Source organism: Emydura macquarii, unplaced genomic scaffold (assembly GCF_026122565.2).
Source record: "Emydura macquarii macquarii isolate MOO-44397 ecotype Brisbane River unplaced genomic scaffold, CSIRO-AGI_Emac_v2 contig_3278, whole genome shotgun sequence".
NCBI lineage: Eukaryota > Metazoa > Chordata > Testudines > Chelidae > Emydura > Emydura macquarii.
Window position 1 is genome coordinate 294,492 of NW_027133415.1, and position 25,094 is coordinate 319,585.

The 25,094-nt window shown below is 46.2% G+C and overlaps 1 protein-coding gene across 2 annotated transcripts in view; it reads right to left on the reverse strand.

The window, feature by feature from the left end:
- The window catches only part of LOC137142877 (hexokinase-2), a 60,656-nt gene that overhangs the window by 30,370 nt on the left and 5,192 nt on the right, over positions 1-25,094 (reverse strand). The window contains exons 1-2 of one of the 2 annotated variants that reach the window (XM_067532347.1): positions 15,692-16,048; positions 4,042-4,204 (exon numbers count right to left, since the gene is read on the reverse strand). In XM_067532347.1, coding sequence (XP_067388448.1) covers positions 4,042-4,204; positions 15,692-15,754 — 226 coding nt within the window. In that variant the 5' untranslated portion in view covers positions 15,755-16,048. Of the gene's footprint in view, positions 1-4,041; positions 4,205-15,691; positions 16,049-25,094 lie in introns of those variants that run through there. The other variant, XM_067532348.1, reaches the window with a different exon arrangement.

Sequence of the window (25,094 nt, forward strand, 5' to 3'; positions counted from 1 at the left end):
AACGGTGGGGGGAACATCACAGCTTTTTCAGTGACTTTTCTATGCCTGTTACAATCTCATTGTTGTGGATCCACCAACTAAACATATCGCTGTGAATATTTCATAAAGTTTAGATGATTCTAGCAAAAGAACTAGACAGAAAAAAAAGGGTACGTGTTCCAAAATTCAACACGCTTGTGCCAAATTAGGTCAGCACCGTTACAGTAGTAGCCTAACATTGCTTTCATATCAGTGTAAAGATCAGTACGGAGTAAAATACCAGAGCTGAAGTTTTATGTAGATCAGATATTCTCCATAAACTAGAATATATTTAAAATCCTTCAAACCCATATGTGTCGTGACCTCGTTTTTTCCGGTGGGGCAATCACACAGTTCTCCCACTTCCTTCAGTTGTTATGAGTGCTCAGCACTTTGGGAAAAAATCTGGCCTTGAGGTTGAGCTTTTCAGGGAAGATCCTCAGAGTGTCAGGCACCTATGGGTATCTAAATTCCTTAGGCTTCTTTGAAAAACCCCAATCTAAGTACACTGATCTATCTGGGGATTCAGGCATTCCATTGCATATTTTATTAGTGTAACGCCTATGTGAGCATTACGCTGATGTGTATATGCAATGGACTGTCTGTCTATGGTAACATGGGGAAAGATGTAACATCAGGAAGAAATTACATCTTCAGAATGAAAGTCACACTTCAGAATTCCATCCCATAGGGCAAAGCAAAGGAGCAAAATATTCCAGTAACCTGGCTACCAGAGATTTCAAAGGAAAGTAAAACAACCAGATGGCAAGAGATATGAACTGCCTACAGTATTTAAAAAATAAATCAAGCCTCTGGAGATTAAAACCTGGCAACTGAACATACCATTCTTTCCAGTGGGACCTGTGTTTACTCAGAGCCCAAGCAAGAGGACACAGTGACTGGGTCTCCTCTCGCTTACTCTGCAGTGCAGGTGAGGAGTAACTACTGAAGTTCAACTGGGGAGAACAGAAGAGATGCAGCATTTCTGAGGGCAAGCCACATGTTCATAGCTTTGAAGAGCCATTTCACTTAATAACGAAGGTGTGGCATGAAATGGTTATGCAAACTGTAACGCTGCACCCTACTGACTAACACTTCCTCTTATTTCAGGCCAGCAAATCCCAAGTCACTTAACTGTGAGCGAGCTGGGGAACAAGGAAATGGACCAATACCACCACCACTTTCAAGTGCAGGGTAAATTGCCTCAAGTGCTGGGGGGGAAAACCCAACATCTATTGCACAAGGCAGAGAGACACATTTAGATCAGACTGCACTTTCCAGCCAGATGTGTCACTGATTTGCCTTAAATTCATTTTCTGGATTGCATCACATTGTTAAAGCCAGACAAGCTGCACGAGCAATTGCAATCAGTGTCTCAATTAACCCCTCCTTTGGCAAATAGGTGCCACAAAAAACAGCTGCTTGTTCAGATGCAGCTGACCCATCTCAAGAGCCACGTCTCGGCAGCTAGTCATACGGTATTTGGAGCAAAAAATGGATGGCAACAGTGGTGGCTACCAAGAGGAGTAGTAAGGATTTACTTGAACAATGAGCGAAACACAGAGCTCTGAGAGCACACGGTCAGTCACCTAGCTTTTGCTATATTACATTAGAGGAAAAGTGCAGCCTAGTGGACAGGGTATTGGATTGAGAGTCAGGAGACATGGACTTTAGTTCGGAATCTCCCACGACCCAACTCTGTGCCTCAGTTTCCTCATCTGTGAAATAGAATTAATGACACTCCCTGGCCTTTGTAACATGCTTTGAGATCTATGGATGAAGAATGCTGTATCAGAGAATTACTATTGGTCTTTGTCTACAGTGGAAGCCTCCTTTATCCCTACCACAAATTCCCTCTATGCTAAAACTCAGGAGACCCGGAGCTGCAAAGCCGCACATTACAAGGCATTGTAACAAACTGAGAATTTAATTCTTTTTCACTGTCCAACAGCATCTCACTTGAACAGGTGCCAATATATTTGGGACCTGATCTTTCAAGAAGGTATCGACAGTCCTCCACTCAACCTGAGAAGGTGCTTTGTAATGGTCACCCTCAACTCCCACAGGGCCTTAATGCATCTGTCTGTTTCCAAGCAAGATTGAGTGGATTATAATTATTTCTAAAAAGTGGAAGGGCTACGCCTGTTAAATATTAGACAGCCAAACAATTCTATCTAGACACTTATACAGTCCCAATCACTGTAGTATCAAAGCACACCTCACATTCAATATCGTATCTTCGCATCACCCCTGTAAGGTAGGGAGATATCCCCATTTTACAGAAAGGCCAACTGACTTGTGGGGGTTCTCAGAACAAAGAACTGAACTCAGCTTTGTAGACTCAAACCGTGACCACATGCTTGAACCACAAGACCCAGGGAGTACCGAGAGCAGAACCTATGCTGTAAACATGTCTCTACCCCACCCCACCGAGATTCATATTTAAACAGGACAGAACATGTGAGCATCAATCATCAAAAGAAAGAGAACAAATAGGGTGGGGAGGGATAGTTCGTTAAGAAATGTATGATGGGATTTGACCCTAGTGACAGAACAATTAGGCGGTTCAATAGTAGTGACAGATTTGAATCGGGCCCTCAGTGTGGACACGCAGAGCAGCAGCTCAAAGCTGATAGTAAGGGCCAGATCCTGCTCTCACTTCGGCTGATGTCAACGTCATGGTGGTGGTGGTGGGTGGGTGGGTGGGTGGGTGTGTGTGTGACTCCACTGGAGCTAACGGAGTGAGAGCAGAATTGAGCTCTAAGATGTTCAGGCTGCCTAAATCTCAGCTGCTTTAAGACTGCAGTATCTCAGTTGCTAGAACAAACAAAAAAATCACCCCCCGCTGAGCTCAGTATTATTGTAGTATTGTAAAGCAGTATTATTCTTATTTAAGGCAATCATGGGGCTAATTCTTCACTCCTATTAAACCAGTTTCACACCAGAATAAATCTACTGTATCTACACTGACGTAAAACTGATGTAGTCGAATTAAGAATTAGGCCTTTCATCAAGCATTGACAATGCTTTGCCAGGTGCCTGCTCCTCTCTCCAGTGGCCAGCCTAGAATTGAGGTGAACCGTCTTTGCCCAGGATCCCAGCGAACCAGCTGCTGTCCTTCAATCTGTCTGGTACTTGTGAACCACTCAGTGCAAAGCGGAACCTTGCATCTTATTTACAGTCAACTCCAGAATACGTAAGGGGTGTTTGGGATGTTGCGGGAAGGCAGCCCCTTTCCCAGCACGCCAACATCCCTAGCCAAATCACTGTAGTTTGCTCCACATTCACAAATCCCTAGCACTCTTTGCCAGGCGGCTAAGCAGCACATTTTCCGACGCGTCTCATAACCTCAATTCCAGCTGATTTCTTTATTCCTGGTCCTGAATCCTTCGGGCGTATGTTACATCAGCCAATCAGTTTTCAATGTAACCTGGTGATTGTCCAGAGAGGGAAAGTATAAGATGCCATGACTCCCCCCAGAAGGAGTTTGTTTGGATCTATCTAGGGTCTTATACTGGTGCTCATCATTGTAGTATTTTAGCACCCTCTAGGAACTCCTAATCTAGGATAGGCTGGCAGGAAGTGTTTAATTAAAGGCTCAGCTGTGAGTGTGTATTATGCAGACCTAAGGTTTCCTTGTGTCACTAAGAGCTCAGTTAGCTTGCTGGCAACTGACTCGTCTCTATTCCCACATGAAAGCACTGGTTGGGGAGCTGCCTCTTCAAGTGCTACCGAAGGTCCTTATGTTATACCTGCGGCTGCTTCCGTCCTGCACGAATGGGCATTCTCAGCTCGCCCACACCAGGGTGAATTAGGAGCAACTCCCTTCAAGACAAGAGAATTACACGGCCTGTGCAAATGGGAGGAGAACCGGGCGCTTAATTCCCAATTCAAACACAACAGGAGGACAAAATCTGGAAGAGTGTGTACAGAGGAACAAATAAGGAACGGAAGACCTCATTCCTTCTCCAACACAGCCATCCACGTCACACTGGGAACGAGTGATTCTTTGCAGCACTTTACCTGTTCCATCCGGGGTGGACCTCACAAACGAAGGCAGCATTTTCACTGACGCGGTGGGGTTGGTGTCTGACCCGAGACCCTTCTCCATCTCCTTTCGGAAGCGCTGAGAGACCTCCTGGAGGGTTTCTTCGGAGAGCCGCATGTGATAGAGGTATTTGTCAATCTGGAAGGTGTAGAAAAGCCAGTGGGTCAGTGTGAGGGGCAGACGTGTTGAACCCAAGAGAACATGACCCCATCGTGGGTCATCAGTGGGAACTGAAACTGAGACCTTCAGGACCAACACGCAGGCCTCTCTCAACGGAGCTAAAGGGGTAACTCTTTTGGCAATAGTAGGCTATTGTCCTCTCTATGGACCAGCCACTTGTTCAGGACATGATTCATTTAGCCAGCATGTTACATTTCCAAACAGACATCCCAGTGTTCAAGAAGGACCAAATCAAGCCAATGTCTAAGCGGATATCACAACTAACACTCATCTGCTGAAATTTAGTGACTACAGAGAATGCTCTGTGTTTCCCACGTGCCTTCCTTCTTAGTGTCACCGCACTTCTCACGTGAAGGAACCCCCATGCAAGTCAGCCTTACCCCCATTGCACAGAGGGCAAACTGAGGCACGCAGAGTTGCCAAGCACCCATCGCTCTCATCAACATTAAATAGGAGCTTCTGGTGGTCAGCACCTTTGAAAAATCAGATGATACATTACTTGTCTGTGGTGATGCAGAAAAATTGTGGCAGAAGCAGGAACTAAATTCAAGACCCTCAACTGCCATCCAGTGCCTTAGCTACCAAGACTCAGCCCCTCAAGGCCTGTGAAACTAGCCAGGTCAGTTTCTAGGGGTATGAACAGGGCAGGGGATGAGCAGCATAAGCCTAACTAAGAAGGACTAACCTCCAGGCCAAAGTGTGGATCAGACTCTTTCCCTCAGGGCTTCATTTATTATTCAAACACAATAAAACCATCAAAGTTCCACATCTACAGCTGGCCTTTTTCCCCTGAGCCTAAGGCAGAGACGGCCAATCAAAAACACCCCTCCGGTTTAATTGCTTGGTTTAAACAAATGAAAAGGCAGGTGTGAGTATCAGTAAAGTCAGTCTGCTCACATAAGGATGCATGCTTCATCGGAAATCAAGTGGAAGCTTTCTAAAGCGCTGTATTGAAAGAGACAGTTGGTAGTTCAGAGGCCTCTGGCTGAGAAGTGACCTCATTCATGGATGTGGCCACAGGACCAGTAGGGTGAGCAAAATCAATATCATTTTAAAGCTGTTTTGTTTTGATTTATTTTTTAAATTCCTCCTGTGTTTTCAGCCCACTGCCCCCTAGTTGCTCATGCATTTGGGGCCAGATCCTCAGCTGATCTAAGTCAGCTTCGTTCCACTGAAGTCAGTGGATCAATACCAATTTACACCACCTTGGGAACCGTCCCGTGAATAGCAAACGTGTCTTTGCTCAGACAAGGTCATTACTTCATGCAAGCGCTTTAGAACAGGGACTTTTCTCTGTTCTGTGTTTGCACTGCACCTAGCACAATAGGGCCCTGGTCCACGAGTGGGATTCCAAGGTACACAACCGCAACACAGGTAATACCACGCCAGCCCAGCCAACTTCTCCCCTTAGGTTTCTAGCCAGGGTATTCTTACTTCCTAAGCAAAAAGCTCTTGTGTGCTGAATAAAGAGTCGCAAAAAGAGGCCGACAGAGGACAGGCAGACGTGAAAACGCAGATAGTGAAGTCTGAAAGGGCTTTTCAGAGCAAGCGAGACAAGATTCCTTAACGGGACCTTTATCCACCGTACAGCAGGAAGTCAAACCCTTACCTTGGCTTACCCAACTATGCACTTTCACTCACAGGAAATTAGTTCCAAGACAGCCCACATACCAGTGCTTTAGTTATGTGCCCCTCCTCCCAGAGAGTGGAAAAAAGCGCGAGACACAAAGCACATGCGCAAATCCGCATTTTGCAAGAGTTCAGGATCTCGAGTTCTGGGGCTGTCTAGTCTCCAACCTGATAAGATGTTTCCACAAGCTGGAAAGACAAAACAAGAGAGCACAGCAGGGCAACCGGGAGCGTGCTTGCTTCCCAAAAACAGGTTAGCCAGACTGTTTTTAATACCGCAGCCTTCAAAGCCTGCAGGAGCGTTTAGCAGTTTATGCCTTTGACACGGGGCAGGGGGCACAGTATTATTTCTCAGCTGCGATCTTAATGCCGGAGGAATGAAGCAATTGTAACTATCCTGCACTGCAGGCACCTGTTGTTCTTCAGTTACAGTCTCCTTAGGAGAAGCCAGCTGTGCGGCAAACTAAGAACCCATCTTTCCTCTAGCAGGAAGATTTCACATTTCATGATAACTAGAGACGGGCCTGCACCCCAAAACCCTCAACTCTTGAAGATCCATTATCCTCACACCCTGGTCCTCTCTTTGGTGAGAAGTCTGGGCAGTTTTGGGGAGCCCAGGAAGGCCGTCCTCCGTAGACACACACCCCCTCCTTCCCAAGCCGAAGTATTTCTTTTTCCTCCCTCTCCCCACTTCATTTCTGCTCATTCTCCCCCCCCCATAATTAGAGGGTGCTGCTGGTGGAAAATCTTCCCCTCCCCACACGGTAGCCAGGCGCTTTCCAACCACTTGCCAGCTAAGATCCATTGATTTTTGCTCTTCCACCTCTGCCTATGGCAAGGTGCAGCCAGCAGAGAGTATGCAATACACTTGCCAAGCAGCAGACACAGCAGTGCCAGGTTTGTGATTACGTGGGGCTGCACCTTGGCTTACCCCTACAACCCTCTCTCACTACCAAACTGGTGCTCGCCAAGTTCCTGACGTGCTTATGATCCCACAGTCTTAAAAATAATCAGCAACGTCAAGAAGTGGGATGACCTTCCTCTAATTCCACAAAGCCCTTTAAAGCCTGGATCATCATCTCCTACACACTCGGACTGAAGCCACTAGCCATCAGTCTACCTTCTAACACACTCAGACAAGGCTGTAAATCATGCTACTCCAAAGCAAGTTTAAGGAACAGCATTGAATGAGTTTGAAAGAACCAAAACAAAACAAAAAACCACCACATCAGCAGCTACATGAGAGAGATTAGAGAAATGGCCGTGTTTGGTTTCAAACTGATGTCCCATCCAGCAAATAGTCCATGCAACTGGGGTATTAAGGCCCCAATTCAGCAAAGAATTTAAGCATGCGCTTTACCCTAGTGATGTCAGGGACTATGTTGGGTGGGACATCACCTATCTGAAACCAAGACTGATCGTTCCCATGGAGCCCCGAGGAAATAGAAACCAGGTGGGTGGTAGAAAGTTGTAGTACTGAATTTGAATTGGAATGTGTTATACACGGGCATGGCCCACATAGCAGAGAAAACAATTACACTTCAACAGATGTTTAGTTCAAGAACCAAACTTCAAGAATTGCTAAGATCCCAGCAGAATGGGACACCAACAATCTGCAATGAGCTAGGAAAAGACATCTAGAAGATTAATTTTCTGTCCCTTATTCTCCCACTAGCTATAATCCAGACACTGCAAAAGCCAACCCTGACATGAAATGGGAGATATAGACTAAAGCAGATGTAATGAGTATGAGGCAATTTAAGAACAAGCATGTTTTTATATCTGGAATTTAAAAATACTGAGTCCCAACCTGCCAGCTATTCAATAATACCTCCAAGAGCATTCTGTACTGAGCACAAAATCAAAGTCTAAAAACTAAGTCGTTGAAAAACTGACTATGATATAATCACTTCTGGTCCTAAATTGTTGAACAGTTGCCGTGTTTCACACCAGAAGTGGCTGCATTTCACCCGTGAGTGACAAGATCTCTACATAGCCTTCCTTACCTCATAGGTGTGTTAAGAGGCTTGTGTAATTCACATTAGAGAAGTGCTTTTGATATGTTCAGCTGACTGAAGTTGTAAGAGATCTAAGCAATGATTATGAATAACTGCAATCCCTCTTTGTGGAATTCAACCGAAGAGAGGAAGACAATGCAATCACCCATCATGCATAATCTCTGTTGGCAGCATAGCTTCAGGAGGAATAAAGTGGGGATGGCCCTGAAACCACAACCCCAGATCTAAAGCAGCCCCAAACTTCAAATTCAAATCCACATCCAAATTCTGCAGCTCAGGCCCATCTCTGTGGCCACACAGCTACATTCCTGTAATGCGTGGACTGGTTATGGAAACCCTGTGCAAAGCCCAGTGTCATTACCATTACGTTATGGCTGATGCCTCCATCCAATTAGATATTTAAAATATTCATATCCCTTTTCCTTTTCTAATTCTTTCACCTTTGGATAACGATTGGACTTTTGAGGGGTAGGAAGTGAGGAATGCTTGATAAAAAAAAAAAACCAAGGGAGCTCATGGCTAGAGAACAAGTCTCAGCTCAGATACAGTAATTTTTGCATTAGCATAGGACAAGGCAGATGCATCTTCCTCAATGGACAATTGTGTGGTTTCTCTTTTTCCTGTAAACTCATCTCCCTCCTCTTGAAGACATTAGGCTAGCAAGGGGCTTGATTCTGTATTTATTATACACCTTAAGGGCCTGATGCTGCAAATATTTACGCACGTGAAGTGTTTTCTCTCAAGCTCAGCACAATTATTCTCGTGAGGAAAGAGTTAAACCCGTGCTTAAATGCTTGCAAGATTGGTCCCATCAGTGCAACTACTTCTAGGAGTAAAATCATTCACACACTCAAGTGCTTGCAAGAATCAGCATCTCCCACGTAGTCAGTAAGAGTACTGGGGGCAAAAGGAATGCACAATCAACCGAATGGTTAAAGGTTAAGTGGAACATTGCTCGTATGAAAGCAGTACTACAGTTATGTGGATCTTGTGTCTTGTTTTTGTTTCCCCAATTGAGTGACAATGTTTATCTGACTACATCTGAGTGTGTTTTGTAAACCAGGGCATGATAGCAGCTTCCTGTTAAGTACAATCACTTCCTGCATAGCAGATAATGCAGCCTGGGAAGTACTGAAAAGCTATTTGTTTTAATGCAAAAGAACTTGGACACATGCTTGTGTTAAATTATTTCTGCACTCTGGGCCTCCGAATGAGAGCAATGCCATTTGCCTTTTTCTGTGGAGAATCACGTTTTTTGCTGATGTTTTCAGATCCGTGAATATGGCAAGAATTAAATTCAGAATAAAATGTTTCCAGCTCTGCAGTATTCTCTCTTCATAGTTCTGAAATCTGCTTGTTCATTTTAGAAGCACTTAGACAACTGAATGTAAAAACACATTAAAGGTCTTTTTTGTGGTGGTGGACTGAAAGTTCAGTGTGTGTTAAAAAGAGATGTGTTTAAGCTGCAAAGTTTGTATATAACAGCCCCATGGTGATCAGTTCAGCTCTGGAATTTTGGCTTGACCGGCTACACTGACAAGCTATTTACAATACCCTGATCTGTGGCTGGCTTTCAAATACCCTTAAAGTTCAGGGGTTTAGTTTAGACCTGATCTGTGCCTAAAAGTTCTGCTTGGTATCAGGATCCTCTTCCCCGAGTCCGACAGGACGGTGGTCCCAGTAGATTTTCATTTTTACTCCCCATCCCAGCTTCAATTTAGCAAAAATGTAATTTTAAAAATATCAAGGTGTTGTGTTTTTTTGTTTTGTTTTGTTTTTTAAGTGAAATACAAAAGCTTCTCAAATCCTGAAGCACAAAATAATATTTCGAGATCCTCTGACGAAGGATATTGTACAAACATTAAGCCATTACCAAAACATCCCTCAGAGGCTGGTTGATGGATGACCTGACCACCGCCAAAATGCAATCAGTTACTTTGGTGGGGAATGCAGCTACTGTTTAACAGCGCAGAGTGACACTGCCACAGTTTAGGACAGGGAGCAAATAATTACTCATCACCTATCTATCTAGCACTTCGAAATCTACTGAGGGTGCAAAGTGCTTTGCAAAATTGGTATCGCTGGCCCCATTTTACAGATGGGGAAAACTGAGACACAAACAGGGGCACGCGTTCTGAAGTAGCAGCAGAGCAGGGAACAGAAACCCATTTCCCAACTTGGATATGGTCTTAGTTGTGGCAGCAGGCCCAAGCATACAGGTAAATTTAGGGAGGCAAATACGATCACATCAAGGGCTGGCCTAACCCTCATCCCTTAAAATCTTAGAGACAGAAGCAAGAAATTCTGCCAGCTACTAAATTACTACAAGTCACGAGCTGCTGCATGACTGTATTTTAGGTATAGATTGCTAGTATTGACCCTGATCCTGCAAAAAGCTGAGCAGCTCCTGGAAGATGCTGCCAACCCTCACCTCCAATTGACTGCACGCTGCAGAAATAAAGCCTTTTGTGACCTTACAAGAGAAGCAAAGTCTGACACTCCTCCCGGATCCTATTGCAGCACACAATGAGTCAGAATTTCCTGTACGACCAGTTCCTCCCCACCCCCATGTGTCTCATTTTACAGGACACGGTGCACAAATGGGACTCCTCCACGGGCAGGGAGCGAGGAGCCTATTACTCAGAGAAGTCATGCCGCAGTGCATCATCAGGGACCGGCAGACTCGGTCTTGCCCTCACCAAGTATTTTACGAGAAACCAGATGCTTCATAGGCAGCCTAAGTGCAGTCCCCCGGAAAAGCCCACACCAGCGCAGGAAGCAGCTGATGCCTCTGACTCTGAGCACAGAAGCTACAGTGTATTCCAGCCAAGCTTCCAGTCAGCTGCTGTCACTTACTGCTTTTGCCACCGGGCAAGAGAAGACAGACAGAACTGATCTGTGCTAAAACATCCTTTAGTTTTCATTACCTCATTTGCCTTCCCCCCATACTCAACTGCCTCAGGTACTTTTATATTGTGAGCTCTTTGAGCGAAGGAACGTCGTTTATTATGCATTTGTACAGCACCTAGCACCAAGAGGCCCTGATCTGATTGGAGCTATTAGGTGCTACGATGATATAAATGTTTATTAATAAAGAAATAACTATACCTAACTCTTCTCTAGTGCTTTTTATCTGGAGATCTCCAAGCGCTTCACAAAGAAGGGCAATATCATTATGCCCATTTTACAGATGGGGAAACTGAGGTACCAGGAGGGGAAGTAACTTGCCCAAGGTCACCCAGCAGGTGGCAGAGCTGGGAACAGAACCTAGCTATCCTGAGCCCCCACCCAGAGCTCTATCCACTAGGTCACACTATATAACAAGACAGAAGAGGAACCAAGTGCTAAATCAACATTCCTGGAGGTTGCCGTCTTACCCAGCCAGAAAACAGACAGCAGGGGTAGCAAGATGACCCCATTGCTCCCAGGGCACTCCAAAGGAGTGTGGTTGGACTTTATCCAGTCCCTAGATGGCAGAGAAATCACCCCAGAGCGGAAGTTTTACAACTCTGTAATGACTGCAAAAAGATGGAAAGTGGTGGTCGATGACTTCCACATTGCTGACTTCACTTTGAAGACAGACAGACAGACATTGTTCTGAAAGGGCAACCTCATTATGAAAGTAAAATTAAATAACAGACTTAGCTATTATTCCTAATTAGTACTTTTAGCTAGGAGGAAAAGAAAAAACATACCAGCCTCATTTTTCAGTTCTGAATCACAAGTGTGCACATGCAGTCAGTACTTTTCCTAGCATTATTTCTGCCACACATGACAGCAGTTTAAAGCATGATGATTCAGTCGGCACTAGTGTATGAGACACCTAGCATGGCCCCAATGAATGCGCCACATTCAAATATTATTAGTTTTAGCGCTTTTACGGCACCTGTCATCTGCAGATCTCAAAATGCCCTGCAAACATTTATTAAATTTATACAACCCCTTTGAGGTTAGACAAGAGTTACTTCGACCCAGTTTAAGTGACTTATGCAACATCATGGCAAATCAAGATGGGAACAGAACCCAGGAGCGCAACTGCCTCTTGAAAAGAATTGTGAACAGGAATGGTTTCCATCAACCTTGGTGGGAGCAAAAGGATCAATAACCTGTTCCGATTTTTAAACAAATATAAACACTCTGTTCTTCTCCGATCAGTTCCATGAAGATGCAAGTTAATGAAGTGTCATTTCACTAAATCATTAGGCCATGGTTATTACTGCTTCCTGCTTTATACCAGAAATTCTCCAATTGTGCTCTGCAGAGGTTGGGCTGCTTATCCGGCTCTCCTTATTTCCAGCTGCTGAAGTGCTTTGGAAATAGCAAAAAGATCCATTCACTGGTTTCCTAACATTACTTTCCCATGTATGCAGTTGCAAATGGGAGATGAGATGCAGTCCACAGGACAAAAAAGCTGGAGCACCTCTGCCTTATTATTGTTTGATTTTATAGCACTCAGAGGCCCCCACCTAACACGGGAGCCCCCACTGTGTAGCCACATAGCAAGAGATAGTCCACCACATTCCACTGTCATGACAAAGAAACAGAACACTGGTGTTCAAAGTAGCATGGCCATTAACTAAAGAGTTCTTTGGGTTTTGTTTTGTTTTGTTTTTTAAATAAGAAAGCTTCTGGAAGCTTATTTAATAAACAACTCTGAAATAAATCCAAATGGAAGCAGTTATTGAAGGAAAGAATTTGTAAACCGGTTTTATCATACGTAAACACCGCCAGTTTAGCTGAACCTTCTGTTGAGTACTTCTAAGGATCAGTTATTATTTGAAACTTTTCCCCACATCCAAACAATAAACTTTGTTTGCTCTCCCTAGCAAGAGTGAAATGGACTGGAGTGGTTACTGAAACAGAGGGACAGACCAGCTCTGCACACCCTGTTCCTGGTTTGGAACAAAGTAAAATACTTTAACAAAGAACCTCAGACTTCATGTTAAATTACTGATAAGGGTCTAGCAAACTGAGACTAGCAAGGAAACCCAGAGCTAAAACTAACACTATTAGCCTACCTCCTGTGTCTTGTAACACTGTTTATATCATGGAAGCTGATTTGTGCAATCCCCATTATATCTAAATGCAATGGAATAAGATGGAAGCCTAAACTATATTTCCTTACATATCAACTTTATTTTTGGTAGCTATTTTTACTTCCAATTTAATGCAAGCACCATGAGGGACATGACAGACATCATAGCGTTTCTTATTTTTACATCTGCACTGTATGGTGAGCAGGTTCTGTCTGTGTCACATCTCTCACTATTGCTACAAAGGGAACTTATGTTACTAAAATGGGGAAGTGGTTTTTTTTTTCTCTCTCTCTAAAGGAAGCATTAATTGGAATTTAGAAATCCCGATCAGCAGCTGGTGCAAACTGTAACTATCCAATGATAGAGTGAGATTTACACAACTGGTCGATTTGCATGTTCAATCCAAGGACAGAGATCACAGTTTGCTCAAGTGACACGTACATTTTTACATATATATATATATATATATATATATATATATATATATATATATATATATATATATATATATATATATATATATTTTTTTTTTTTAAAAAGCAATGTTGATATATTTGCCACTCACTTCCTAGATAAACCAGGACACAGAGTTCAAGTTTTTTTTTTCTAGTTGATATTGAAAACCACGTCAACGATAGGCATCATGGAACACAGGTGTGGAGGGAATAAAATTGGGTTCAAAGCTCCCAGCCACAATGTAATTCACTGCCTCCCCCCTCCGCCTCATCAAAAAGCCATTTGGTTTGCAAATCCTAAGTGATCTAGCCCATCTCCTCAACCCCGCCAGCTCTGACATTCGGTAGTGTGGATATATGCCCAATGTCAGAGCTGCGTCACCATCCTGCTAACGCTGACACTCACTGTGTCCCCAGTTAACCTCCCTGTCCCACAAGACAAACTCTAGTGTTTCAGAGACACATGGGTTTGCAGAGAGGAACCCTCCAGGGTTTCACATAAATCGAAGCATCCCATGCTGACATGCCCTAAAATAAACCTTGCTCTTACATACAGAGATGAGCCTAAAGCAAAACTTAAATTGCAACATCCCTCCCCACCGTCTGGAGCAGGCAGGACAATATTGGAACCCAAACAAGGATTTACATTTCACCGCAGGCCTCATCTCAGTGGGGGCTCGGGAACAAGGAGCACACAGAGAATAACCAGGCAGCTCAAATGAGGCCTGTGGATCAGGAAATCTGGGTTTACCTGAGCTCTGCCTTGGACTGCCTGTGGGACCTTGGTTAAGTTACAACCTCTGTCCCTAGGAAACGGGGCTACGACTTACCCATCCAGTCACATGGGGCAATAAGAGCCTTGGATGGAACAAGCTACAGGAAGGTTGTGATCTATAATGGGCCACAGCAAAGCCTCAAATCCACAGAGCCACAAACTTTGGGATGCTTTAAAAAGAAGTTTTGGTGCCTTGCAGGAAAGCAGCAGTACTTGGTTTCCCAACCCGCCCCTCCCACCTACCCCAGGGCTGGGCCAGGCTACTGGAAAGGAGGGAGATTTCGGAGGCACTGAAAGGGTCTGGTGGATCCCGTCCCACGTAAAACCCAGCAGAAGGAGAGGGATCTGCGTTCCCAAACCACCATGAAATTAACTCTGCACTAGAGGGACTCCCCCCGCCCCACAATCCATCCCACTGGGGGGAGCCAGAATTCCCTCCCCACAGACCCTTTGCATCCGCCCCCTCCCCAGGGGCATCACTGCTGGAACTAAACCCCCCGGGAGGGGAAAATAGGCTCTGAACCAGTCCCGCCCAGGATCAGGTCACAGGGACATGCCCTTCCCTCCCATCCCTGGGACACAATCCCCCAAACCAGAGCCAGTTCGGCCCACGGAGGGGTGGGCGGAAGCCTTGACATGAAGTCAAGGCAGTAGGGGGAGACCCCCCCCCCTTTTTTTCCCAAGCAAACCCCTGGGGATGGGGACTCCTACGCTATGGGGCTGGGGTCCCCCCCTACTGTCACAATACAGGCAAGGCAGTAGGAGGCTGCAGCCCAGGGGACTAGGGGACTGGGGAACACCCTCCCCCCCCCAGCCTCCTGGGTTTGCGGACCGAGCACAGGAGGTGGTGTGTGTGGGGAGCTCCCGGACCTCCCAGTCCCCGGTGCTGGCTCCCACCTAGGGTGACCAGCAGGCAAGCGGGGGGGGGGGGAATCGGGCCGGGGGGGGGGGGTAAATGGAGCCCCTATAAGAAAAAAACCCCGATAGTGGGACTGTGGCTGTAAGACCGGGACATCCGCTCGCCCTCGGGAAGTCCCAGCCACATGGCACGCTGTAGCGGGGGGGGAGGGGGAAGCCCTGCTCGGACTCCGGCTCACCGCCCCCCCGCTCCCCCAAATCGAGGGGGGCACCCCGGCTGAGCAAGCCGGCGTCTCGCCGCAGCCCGCCCCCCCTCCCCCGCACGGGGCGAGGCAGAGCAGCCCCCGGGGAAGCAGCCCCGCCGGGGCCGGGGCCGGCGCCTTGTTCTCGGCTCAGCCCAGCCACATGCCTCGCCGGGCGGATCTCCCCGGCCAGCGCAGGGCGCAGACCCCCCCGCTTCTCCCGGGGCACCGCGGCGAGGTATCGGTATGGGGGGGGCGCACAAGTATCGATTAGTGCCCGGGGGGGGCGCGCACAAGTATCGATTAGTGCCCGGGGGGGGGGCGCGCACAAGTATCGATTAGTGCCCGGGGGGGGGGCGCACAAGTATCGATTAGTGCCCGGGGGGGGGCGCGCACAAGTATCGATTAGTGCCCGGGGGGCGGGGCTCCCACCTTCTGCCCTTGGTCATGGTGCAGCTCGGTGAAGAAGTAGGCGAGCAGGTGGGAGGCGATCATCTTCCGCGGCGGGGCGAGCCCGGTGCCGGTCGCTCCGATTCAGCCGGTGCCGGCGTGTGAGTGACTTTCCCCGCCTGCAACAATGCGGCTCATTCAAGAGGTTCCCATCGCCGGCCCGGCCCCCAGTGACGCGCCCCGGCGCCCGGCTCCCATTGGCCCGGCCTGGAGGGTGTGGGAGGGGCGGGGTGGGGGCGTCTGTCTGTCTGTCTGAGCGCGGCAGAAGAGCAGAGCTGGGGGTCTGTCCCGGCTGCGGCCGCTCATCTGTGCATGGGGTTGTCCCTCTGCCCTCGGGAACATGTCTGGGTGCGGGTCTGTCTGTCCTCCTGTGCACAGGGCTAGGTGTCTGTCCGGACTGCCCATCCATCTGGGCATAGATTGGTCTGTCCGTCTGTGCACAGGGCTGGTTGTCTGTCCCGACTGCCCATAGGATTGTCTGTCTGCCTGAATGTGTCCATGCACAGGTCTGTCTGTCGAAGCACAGGGCTGAGTGTCTGTCCGCACTGCCTCTCTCTGCATGGATACTGGATGGAGAGCACATCCTGAAAGAAATATTTCCTGAACCCCTCTTCTGGCCTTCAAACAACCCCCCAACGTCTCCACACTCATCATCAAAAGCAAGCGCCCCACACACCAGGACACACCAACTCAAAGCAGCACCAGACCCTGCCAGAACAACAGATGTAAAACCTGTGTAGACGCAGCTCCACTGTTACAATGATCAATATTCCCCCGCCCCCCCTCCACAGCACCCCTTTCAAGATCCATGGGTCCTACACATGCCTATCACAACATGTGGTGTACCCCACTCAGTGCCCCAACAACAACTACATGGGTGAAACCAGACAATCACTCCACCCTCGAATAAACTCACCCAGAGGAGGAATGATAAAAGACAAAAACTCCATAACACTGCTGGGGGAAAACTTTTCACAAAGCGATCACTCTAGATCCGACCTCTCAGTCTTCATCCTCAAAGGAAACCCGCACCACACTTTCAAAAGATGAGTCTGGGAGCTTAAATTCATAACTTAGCTAGAGACTAAAAATCATGGTCATAAGCAAGCCCCCACTACCCACCACACCAGCTTTCCCCCTGCCCTCCCTATAACTGGAGAGGTCTTATCGGTGCACTTCACTTTGAATGGTCCCTTGAAATATGTGCTAACTACTTATACTGAACAATCTGTTCCACTTTGTATTTAACTGTGACACTCTGGGCTGTACGGTGCCACGGTAGTGCTTTAGTGAAGATGCTCCTATGTCCATGGGAGAGCTTCTCTCACTGGCGAAGTTAACCTCCGCGGGAAGTGGTAGCTATGTGGATGAGAGAAGCTTTCCCCGCCAATGCAGCTCTGTCCGCCACGGGGGTTAGGTCAGTAGAACGCCATCACTCAGGGGTGTGGATTCACACTCCCGCACGACAGAGTTACCCCAATATAGGTATGTAGGGGAGACCTGGCCTCTGCCTACATTTCCCAAGCACATTTGGTATGTGTGAGATGTGCATATTTTGTATCTGCGTGAGACTGCTTTGCTTGCGTGTGTGTGTTTAGTGTGTGTAGAGGCCAGTTGTGTGTGGCATACATTTCCCAGATGACAAGGAGAGCTCTATGTAAGCTCAAAAGTTTCTCTCTCTCACCCACAGCAGTTGGTCCAATAAAAGCCATTAATTACATCAACCACGTGTCTCTCTAATATCTTGGGACCAACAGGGGTACAAGATGACAGCTTATGCAGAGGTCCGTCTGTCTGTCTGAGCACAGCTCTGTGTGTCAGCCCGCATTGCATGTGCCTACCAGGGGTCCGCCTGTCTGACCCTAGGGCTGTGTGGGCTACAGACGTATAGGCATGGGTCTGTCTGAGCATAGGGCTGTTTGTCTGGGCTGCCTGGGTCTGGTTTGTCTGGGTGTCTGTGCACGGGTCCATCAGTCTGCAGCTCAATCACGGCGCGGAGCTCTCAGCCAACGGGTCTGTCCATAGGAAGGCGTGCGCCAGTTACTGAGTGTGGCTGTCTGTCACAGCTGGCTCTAGGGTTTTGGCAGCCCCCAGCGAGGTTATTCAAGAGGAGGGGAGGGAGGAAGCTGCTCCCTTCCCTAGAGCAGAAGGATCGTCCTGTTACAACACAAGTCAGACAGCAGCGGAGCCCGTCGTCTCACAGTGACACTGACAGTAACTCACAAAATTGCTAACAAGCCCCGAGCACAAAAGCACACAAAAGTTTCAGGGAGGTCGTGCAACACAGGATGTTAGGGAGGCCGCGAGTTTACCTGGGAACACATCTTACGCTCCTCTCTCTCCTGTTAGTTCGACAGCCTCCACTGCCTGTATCGTTTCTACCATCAGACCCGTTTTCGCAGCCACTTTCCTTCATGCCTGGCTGGAGATATGTGCGCATGCACAGTGCTTACCTAACCAACATGGATGCTTTGACCTCTGCTGACAGCGGAAGCCATCCTTTAAAACAGTTTGAAGAAACTCAGACTGTTAGCAGATGTGTCGTCCAATGATTTCTTTGGGAAGGAACAGAGTCAAGTTCAATTTCAAACCCTCCCACCAGCGACATGAAACATGATTTCAAAGGGAGTATGGGGGTTGTCAAATGCAGCCAACAAAGCCCGCTTTCCTCAACCAAACACCATCCTTTGGGGTTTTGTGTGTGTCAAACAGGCCTTGGCTGACCTTATTTCATCATGCAAAAGTTAATACTAGGCGTGTGTCTCTTAAAGCTGCGTCAAAAGATGATTCCATATAATCTTTTCAGCGTGATGCCACTTCATTGACCCCCTCATCCAGCTTTTGCTAAGCACCAAACTCTCTGTAGTTAGGGCAAAATTAAAACACAGTGCAGGATAAAAATAACTCAGCACATCTGTCCCTTTTCTGCATAGGCTGGGGTTTGTATCATAAAGGGAATCTGTGTTTGCTGGAAGTTAGAACAGGAGCCTTGAAACCAGGAATCCTCTTCTAGATTCTTATTCTTGCCTTGCCTTGTCAGTGCCTCACTTAACTTTTCAGTGCCTCGGTTTCAGCATCTGTGAGTCAATATATTCAGGTTTGTGATGGAATGGATTGGACACGAGACAGGGAACTAAGGAGACCCGGATTCTATTCCCACCCCTGCCACTATGCCCACCCCTGCCACTGACCTACTGTGTGACCTTGGGCAAATCCCTTTGCCTTTCTGTTCCTCCTCCCACCCTGAGTTTGTCTTGTTTATTTAGACTATAAGCTCTTTAGAGCAGATATTGGCTCTTGCTACACATATCTACAGTGCCTACCACAGTGGGGCCCTGATCTTGGTTAGGCACCGGTAATACAATTCAAATATTAAACAGTGCTGCTCTTACTGAAGAAAATGGAAGTTTGGCCATTTACTTCTAGGGGATCAGGATCCGGTTCTCCAGCTCACTGGAGTATTATAAGTAGCTATGAATAGTTCTAATCCTACAGACCTTACTCATGTCAATACTCCCATTTACTCCAGTGAGCTATTTGCAGAAGAGAGGATTACATGAATGAGTGGCGCACACACATACACACACACTCACTTAGTCAGTCAATCAATCATGTGATTCTAAAGGGCAGTGGGAACCTCAGACAGGAGCTTCGATCTCCATGCAATATGTTACATTTATTTCATCGCAAAAGCTCTCCGGGATCCATTTACTTTGTCCTTGATTCTGTCACCCTTGAGCACTGCCCTCTTCGGGAGTAGCTCCATTGAAACCGATGGGATTATTTGCAGACTAAGCGATCACTCAGTGTGAATAAAGGTAGTATAATCTGGTATTAGATTGCTTTACGACATTCGAAATGATCCCATTTTCAAACTAGATCTTGAAATACATTATTTCAGAATTCCTTTCGCATAAAACAGCCCTTCTCAGCTGCAGAAAGAGACTGGTAATCAATCCAATAAACCCAGAATAGAGTTAGCAATGATTTAAAGCTGCACACTTTCCCAAAACGCTGGAAGCAGACAAGAACATTTAATTTTGGGGACTCTTCATGAAATTGGATAATGTTAATAAAAGAGCAATTTCCATTTATATGGATTTTTTTTTTTAAAGACAACTGCAGATGCAGAGCTGTCTTCTTATAGTGACAATAACTTCTCCTTAGCTTTCAAGAAGGGAGCGTTGTCCAGTGATCAGAGAAAGAGTCTGGGAAACAGGAATCCTTGGTCCTATCTACAACTACCACTGACACATTATGGGAGCCAGCAGCAAACTGGGCCTAATCCAAAACATGCTGACGTCAGCGGGAAAACTCTAGAAGATCAAAACATGGGCCAGATTCTAAGCTAAAGTAAATTGGTGTAGCAATGGAGCTACACAGGTTTTCCCTAACTAAGGATCCAGCCCTATTATGATTCTTCCTCCCCTCCACCCCCCGAAATATGCTAAGTTGCTTGAAGGAACTTTGGAGATCACATGACAAGATCAAATAAAACTTTCAACAGTGCCAATGTCCCTCACCATTGTTCTCCAACCAAACAGAATCTGTGGGACCAAATTCAGAACTCCACTGCCATATTAATACCTCGTTCTTATATAGCACTGTTCATCCAGACATCTCAAGCAGTCAGTATCGTTATCCCCATTTTAGAGGGAGAAATGAAGGCACAGAGAGGGAAAGTGACTAGAATAGAATGCAGGTATTCAGAGTCCTAGTTCATTTCTCTAGCCACTAGTTGTTGCACCTCTTTTCTGCAGTCCTACAGGTGCCCTGTTCAGAAGTGTTTATGTGCTATTAACTGAACACACTGAACACACTTGGCTGAGTGTGGTTGACATTTAGGATTCTCTCAAAACTGGGATAATTTCAGAAGCTGCACTCACAGTAAGTTCTTGGAGTGTACTGGGGACAATTTTTTGTTTCAGAAAGTGGAGAAAGTAACCAGGAGGACAGCCATTTTAGACTTGATTCTGACCAACAGGGAGGAATTGGTTGCAACTCTGATGGTGGAAGGTAATTTGGGTGAAAGTGATCATGAAATGATGGATTACATGAGTCTAAGGAAAGGAAAAAGTGAGAGCAGAGTAAGGACAATGGACGTCAAAAGAGCACAATTTAACAAACTCAGAGAACTGATAGGTAAGGTCCCATGGGAAGAAAATCTAAGCGGGAAAGGAGTTCAGGAGAGCTGGCAGCTTCTCAAGGAGACAATATTAAAGGCACAACTACAAACTATCCCTATGCAAAGGAAAGATAGGAAGAATTATAAGAGGCCAATATGGCTCCACCGGGATCTCTTTAATGACCTGAAAACCAAAAGGAATCCTATAAAAAGTGGAGACATGGACAAACTGTTAAGGAGGAGCACAAAAGAATAGCACAAGCATGTAGGGACAAAATCAGAAAGGCTCAGGCACAAAATGAACAACACCTAGCAAGGGAGATACAAGGCAAGAAGAACAGATTGTTTAAACACAGAAGGAGCGACAGAAAGACGAAGGGAAGTGTAGGTCTGCTACTTGGGGAGGAGGAGAGCTAATACGTGATGACATCAAGAAGGCTGTTTAATGCCTATTTTGCTTCAGTATTCACACAAAGATTAATGGTGCCCAGATCCTCAACACAATTAATATTAACAAGGGGGAAGGAACATAAGCCAAAATAGGGAAAGAACAGGTTCAAGAATATTTAGCTAAGGTAGATGTATTCGAGTCAGCAGGGCCTGGTGAAAGTCATCCTTGGATATTTAAGGAACAAGTTGAAGAAATCTTGGAACCGTTCGCAATTATCTTTGAGAACTCATGGAGTACAGGGTGAGGTCCAAGAGGACTGGAGAAGGGCAGACACAGCACCTGGATTTTAAAAGGGGGAACAAAGAGAACCCATGGAATTAGAGCCCAATCAGCCAAGATTTGATGCCTGGAAAGATACTGGAACAAATTATTAAGCAATCAATTTGTAAGCACCTAGCGAAGAATAGGATTATAAGGAATAGCCAGCATGAATTTGTCAAGAACAAAACATTCCAAAGCAACTTAATTTCCTTCTTTGATGGGATTATTGATCTAGTGGATAGGGGGAAAGCAGTAGACATGATATATCTTGATTTTAAAAAGGCGTTTGCGGCAGTCCCACATGACGTGCTTATAAGCAAACTAGGGAAACGTTGTCTAGATTAAATTAACTATAAGGTGTGTGTGATGGGGCATAAGCCCCATGTAGCAGAGACTGCGAGCCTGGAGCATGGAGCCTGGTGCAAGTCCTGAGGTCTGAACCACACTCAGCAAAGTCAGGCCATGTTATGAGCCAAAGTCAGGGCCTGTCATAAAGCAGATGCTTGCTTACAAGTTCACATCAACTTGGCAAAGGTACGGCAAGTGTTGCTAAAACATAGGCACTCCAAAGCGCGGGTACTAGATATTCACGTAAACACATTTCTGGGAGATGGAACAAGAACAGACTGACCCCAACTAAGACGCAGACCGGAGGACAGGATGATGGATGGAGGTGTTTTGTGCAAACCAGCAGGTACAAGGGATAGGGTTGATAACTACGTGTGTTATACGTAACTTGTTTGTATCAACATATAAAGGAGACATTGAATGGGAGCTTTACTGTACCTTGTGAGTTGGAAAAAAGTGTCTGAGTTTCAGCAGGACACGAGACGCAAACATACAGTTAGAAGCACGATTGCATCAGAACAAACTGCAATTAATCATCCTCCAGGTGGGAGCTAGAAATTCCTGAGTTGTAATCCCACTCCTACCACCAGCTCAGTGTGCAGCCTTGAGGAAGTTACCAGTCCTCCACGGTGCTCAGCCCCTTGCAGGAGGGGATTTGGATCTTGCAGGATTGGCCCCTGAGTCGCTCTGATCCAGATCAGTAAAATGAGGATAGCGAAACTGACCTCACAGGGAGGGTCTGTGAGGCTGAGTGCCTACAAGTTGCTTTGAGATCCTGAATGCACTGCCAAAATATATGCCACATATTCATAATATGCCACAGTTCTTTATGTAAAGTCAGAGATCACTGAAGTGAAACCTAAACGAGGACTGAGAGAAATGCCCTGCAGCCAGGAACAGAACTTAGATAAGATCTTAGGTGAATGCAGAAGAAATCTAACCTGGGCATAAAAAATACCTTCTTTACGCACAACTGATGGTTATTTGGCACGGTGTTACATGAAGCCCATGTCCTCTTCCTGAGGACAAACTTGCTGGCAAACAGAAAGTATCTTCTGAAGGGCAGAGATGTCTGTGCCTCTCACTTTTATTATGAGTTTTTAGTTGCAGCTGTTGCAACTAAATCCTCCCGAGGATTTCACCGACTACTTCGCTAAATCTGTAATTCTCTTGGACGTTTGCAAAGGAATTTAAAAACAATTTTAAACAAGGGAAAGGGGCAGAGGAGAGTTTAGAATCTAATTTCACTTACTTTCTGCCTTGGCTAAGAACAGTGTTGTTTTAGCACATGGGGCACCAAAAGAAGTTGGTTGGTTGGAATGTTCAAAAATATGTTAATGACTAAGCTTGTCTATCGGCACTGAATGAGTGTGTTTGTTTCCATGGAGCTGTAACAACACAGTGCACATCTGTAACCCTGATGATCTGCTAGTGCCTTGCAAACATTAATTAAGTCTCACAACACCTCTCCGAGGTGTGTCAGTAACATCACCCTCCTTGTACAAATGGGGAATCTGGAGCAGAGAGGCAAAGCGACTGCCGTATGAGTCAATAGCTCAACTCCCAATCTTCCCTTGCAACTGACACACATGCTTCTTAACAGCATGTATAATTTAGCCAAAGCTGTGCTGTCCTATTCCAGAAGAAACTGCTGCATTGAAAATTCTCTGAGCTGGGATGTGTGGGAATCGGGATATCATAATGTTGTGGCTTAATAAAAAATATTTCTGTGTTTTCATCTGACCTGAATTACTATTGTCGTCTTGTGCGAAAACAATGCAGCGTAGTGGTGCTGGCGAGTAGAGGGAATAAATACATTCTCTCCAAAAGCTGGCAAATATACATCTGAGTTAAACTCAGCAACATTCCTAGCTTTTGCTCCAAGGTTGCTGGTCATTTTTGCTACCGAAGAGAAGCTGCTGTTTTCTTTGCCACATCTGGCGAAAAGCAACTTAAACCTGAATCAGAATCTGAAATCATAGCATCGGTCCACTGGTAAAAATTTTCTGGACTGAAAGTCAGAAGCTCAGCTGGATTGCAAATCTGAATAACAGCATCTTCCTCCAGTGACAGTGAGTGTCTGCCAATGTCATGTACCAAGGCCCACAAAGTTCAACCAAGAGTTTCAACCCACTACACAAAAACTCTCCCTCCCTTCAATTGCATTTTGCTTCCATTGGTTTCCTGTAAGGTTGCTGTGAGAAAAGACATCTAAAATTACACCAGATATTTGCCCATTCTAAAAAGGCTTTGGTAATTCCCAACTTGTCACAATCCTAGGGATTTTAAAGGAGTCATTTAACACCCTTAAGTCATTTACTATTAGTTCACCAGGACCAGTCAAATGATCTCCTAATATTCAGGTCAAGCTGAGATGTATCTAGTATCCAGGTCACTTCCTTCCCTAGGTAGCAGATCTGCAATCAAATGAATACCCGGGTATCCCGTTCTGGGGAGCCTCCAGGTTGCAGTGGGATGCAGCAGGGGCACCACTGCAGCTCCCAGCTAGGAGGATGAGAATAGATGGTTAGGAAATAAAATCCCTGTACCTGAGTGAAGCCTGCCCCATCCTTCACGTTCACTGAGCTTTCAGCTGACATCTTCTACTGCTGGAGACAATTTGGGCGAGTGGTGGTATCGGGATCCCCTACGCAGCAGAGGCTCAAAACTGAGGAAGTTAGTGTAGAGACAGCTTTATCATCTCTGATCCTTGTGGAGGGAGGCCCTGTACGTCAGGCCTGAGGTCATTGGCTGGGCATGGGGGAGCTAAATACAGGATTTCAGCAGGCAATGATTTAATCCCAGAGCTTGTGATGAGCACAAAAAATAATATGAATTTCTCTGGAGAAAGAGAGAGGCCTACGTTATAAAAAAACAAAACAAAACCCAAAGCATCCTTATAAGAAAGGGAAATTAACTCTGGGCTAAATTCTGCTCTCTGACATCTGTGTAAATCCAGAGCAATTCTATTCCTGCCCCTGACACTGGCTTGCCGGAAGGCCTCGGTCACGCCCCGCTCTGTGCCTCAGTTTCCTCATCTGTTAAAGGAGGGTAATGATACTGACCAAAAACTAACAAGAGAACCTTCTATTTCCTGATGCAGAAGGACTTCTGTTTTACTCCTGCGATCACACGGTGCTCGTCAGGGATCGCTCCGTGAGGAGGAGCTGTGTGTCTGCAAGCGCTGGGTTCTGTTTTCT